At 40.1% G+C, this 2,064-nt stretch overlaps 1 protein-coding gene across 1 annotated transcript; it reads right to left on the bottom strand.

Moving 5' to 3' along the window:
* Positions 1-840: 840 nt before the first annotated feature.
* Positions 841-1,542, bottom strand: LOC131311543 (uncharacterized). Its single transcript, XM_058339039.1, has one exon. It carries the CDS (start codon positions 1,540-1,542, stop codon positions 841-843), a length of 702 nt encoding a protein of 233 aa, XP_058195022.1.
* Positions 1,543-2,064: the final 522 nt, after the last annotated feature.

The following is a 2,064-nucleotide window of genomic DNA, read 5'->3' as shown; positions in this document are numbered from 1 at the left end:
AGCTTAGCACCATATCAAATATGAAGATCATGTCAAGGAATGTTCATGGTTTGGGTAAAATGGAAAAAAGAGGCAAACTCAAGAAGATAATCGAAGACAAAAAAAAGTGGAGTTTCTTGTGATTCAAGAGACAAAACAATCAGTGATCTCTTCAAATTTCATCAGGTGTTTATAGGGTGGTGAAGACTTTGACATGTTGGAAGTGGGTGTATCAGGAACTGCTGGTGGATTAGTTAGCATTTGGAATCCAGACATTTTCAAGTTGGAGTCATGTTGCAGCAACAGAAACTTTATCTTGGGGAAAGGTACATACTACAATCAGTTTTCCTGCATTATTGTCAATATTTATGCTCCATGTAAAAGAAGGAAACTTTGGCAAACCTTTGCTCACTGGCCCTTGGTGCTTGGGAGGTGATCTTTTTTTTTTTTTTTGGGTAAGGTAAAAATTTATAACAAAACAGAGGAGCTACCCCCGAATACAGCATATAGCCAAGAAAAAGGAAAAGGGGCTAGGAACATGCTCCTACCCTAACAACAACAAGAAAACAAAGCCTACCAACTACTCACCCAAACAAAACAAAGATAACACCAACAAAATACTTAGACCCGTCATCAAACGGTGGAGAAAATAGCCTCAGAGATATTCCACATAGCACACAACCTTTGGTTCTTGGCACTGCGTTTCACCTTCCTCCAAAGACTCAAACAATTCCTGATATCAGTCTTCACCACTGAGACAAGAGATAAAGCATCCCTCTGAGAGCCTTGAAAAACTCGCTTATTCCTCTCCAGCCATATATGATAAAGAGAGGCAGCCAACACCATCTTATACAAAGACTGCTACAAACCATTGCCAGTCATATGTTGACTAGCCCAACCAATCTCTTGATCCAAACTAATCAAGCCCCTCCTATAGCCACAGATTCTCAAAAGCTGCCCCACAATATAGGAAGAATAAGGACACATGAAAAAGAGATGTAAATGGCTTTCAAGAGATGCATTACAGAGAACACACGAAGTATTGGGCACCGTACCCCAATTCTGCAATCTATCCTTCGTAGCAAGCCTACCATGAATAGCCAGCCACTGAATAATTGCCCAATGAGGAATATGAGGCTTAAACCAGACCACTTTCCACCAAGTAACATCTATTTTAACCTCTCTAATACTATCCCAAGCAGATTTGATAGTAAACCCGTGAGCATTCAGTAGCCAAACCACAAAATCAGATTGACCAGAATTAGGGACCAAGGTAGTAGGAGTGTGCTCAATGATTTCTTTTGTGACAGCATTCCGACTTCTGGGCCAACACCAGGAATCATTACTGATAATAGAGGCCACTTTAGAAAACAAAGATCTCCCCAAGTTATAAACGACCCTCTCCCCAAATCTAGAAAAGAGAGGTCCGAGAGGGTGCCAATTGTCTAACCAAAGAAAAGTATCAAGCCCATTACCAACTACAGATTTTATCCAAGGTTGAACCAAACTGCGAAGCTTAAAAATCTTCCTAATAGTCCAAGAAGCAGAAGGAGGAATACTCATATACCAAAATGAAGTGAGATACATAAATGAAAGGCAGGGGTGTACTATTAGGGATAGAGGAATGAAAGACCTAAGCAGATTTATAGAAGACATGGAACTGATTGCTATGCAGCTTCTGGGGAGGAATTTACAGAATTGACAGATTTTTGGTTGACCAAGAATGGCTGGACAAATACAAAATAAAACAATGGGGTTTGCCTAGATCCTTTTCTGACCATTGTCCTATTCTACTGATGGAAGATGATATAGGGATTGGGGTCCCAAACCTTCAAATTTTTCAACGCTTGGCTCACCAATCCTAACTGCATTCAAGTTATGGACAGTGCTTGGGGGGAAACAGGGATAATGGTTGGACTGCATTTAAAATTACTAGGAAGCTCAAAGACATGAAAGAGGCTCTTAAGAAATGTCATGTTGAAGAATTTGGAAACTTGCAATATAAGCTCCAAAAGGTAGAAGAATAGCTTCATTCCCTGGACTTGAAAGCTGAAAATAACTCCATTACAGATGAAGAAAAGGGTT

The sequence above is a fragment of the Rhododendron vialii genome, chromosome 12a, assembly GCF_030253575.1.
Source record: "Rhododendron vialii isolate Sample 1 chromosome 12a, ASM3025357v1".
Classification (NCBI taxonomy): Eukaryota; Viridiplantae; Streptophyta; class Magnoliopsida; order Ericales; family Ericaceae; genus Rhododendron; species Rhododendron vialii.
This window is presented reverse-complemented; position numbering and strand designations above follow the sequence as displayed.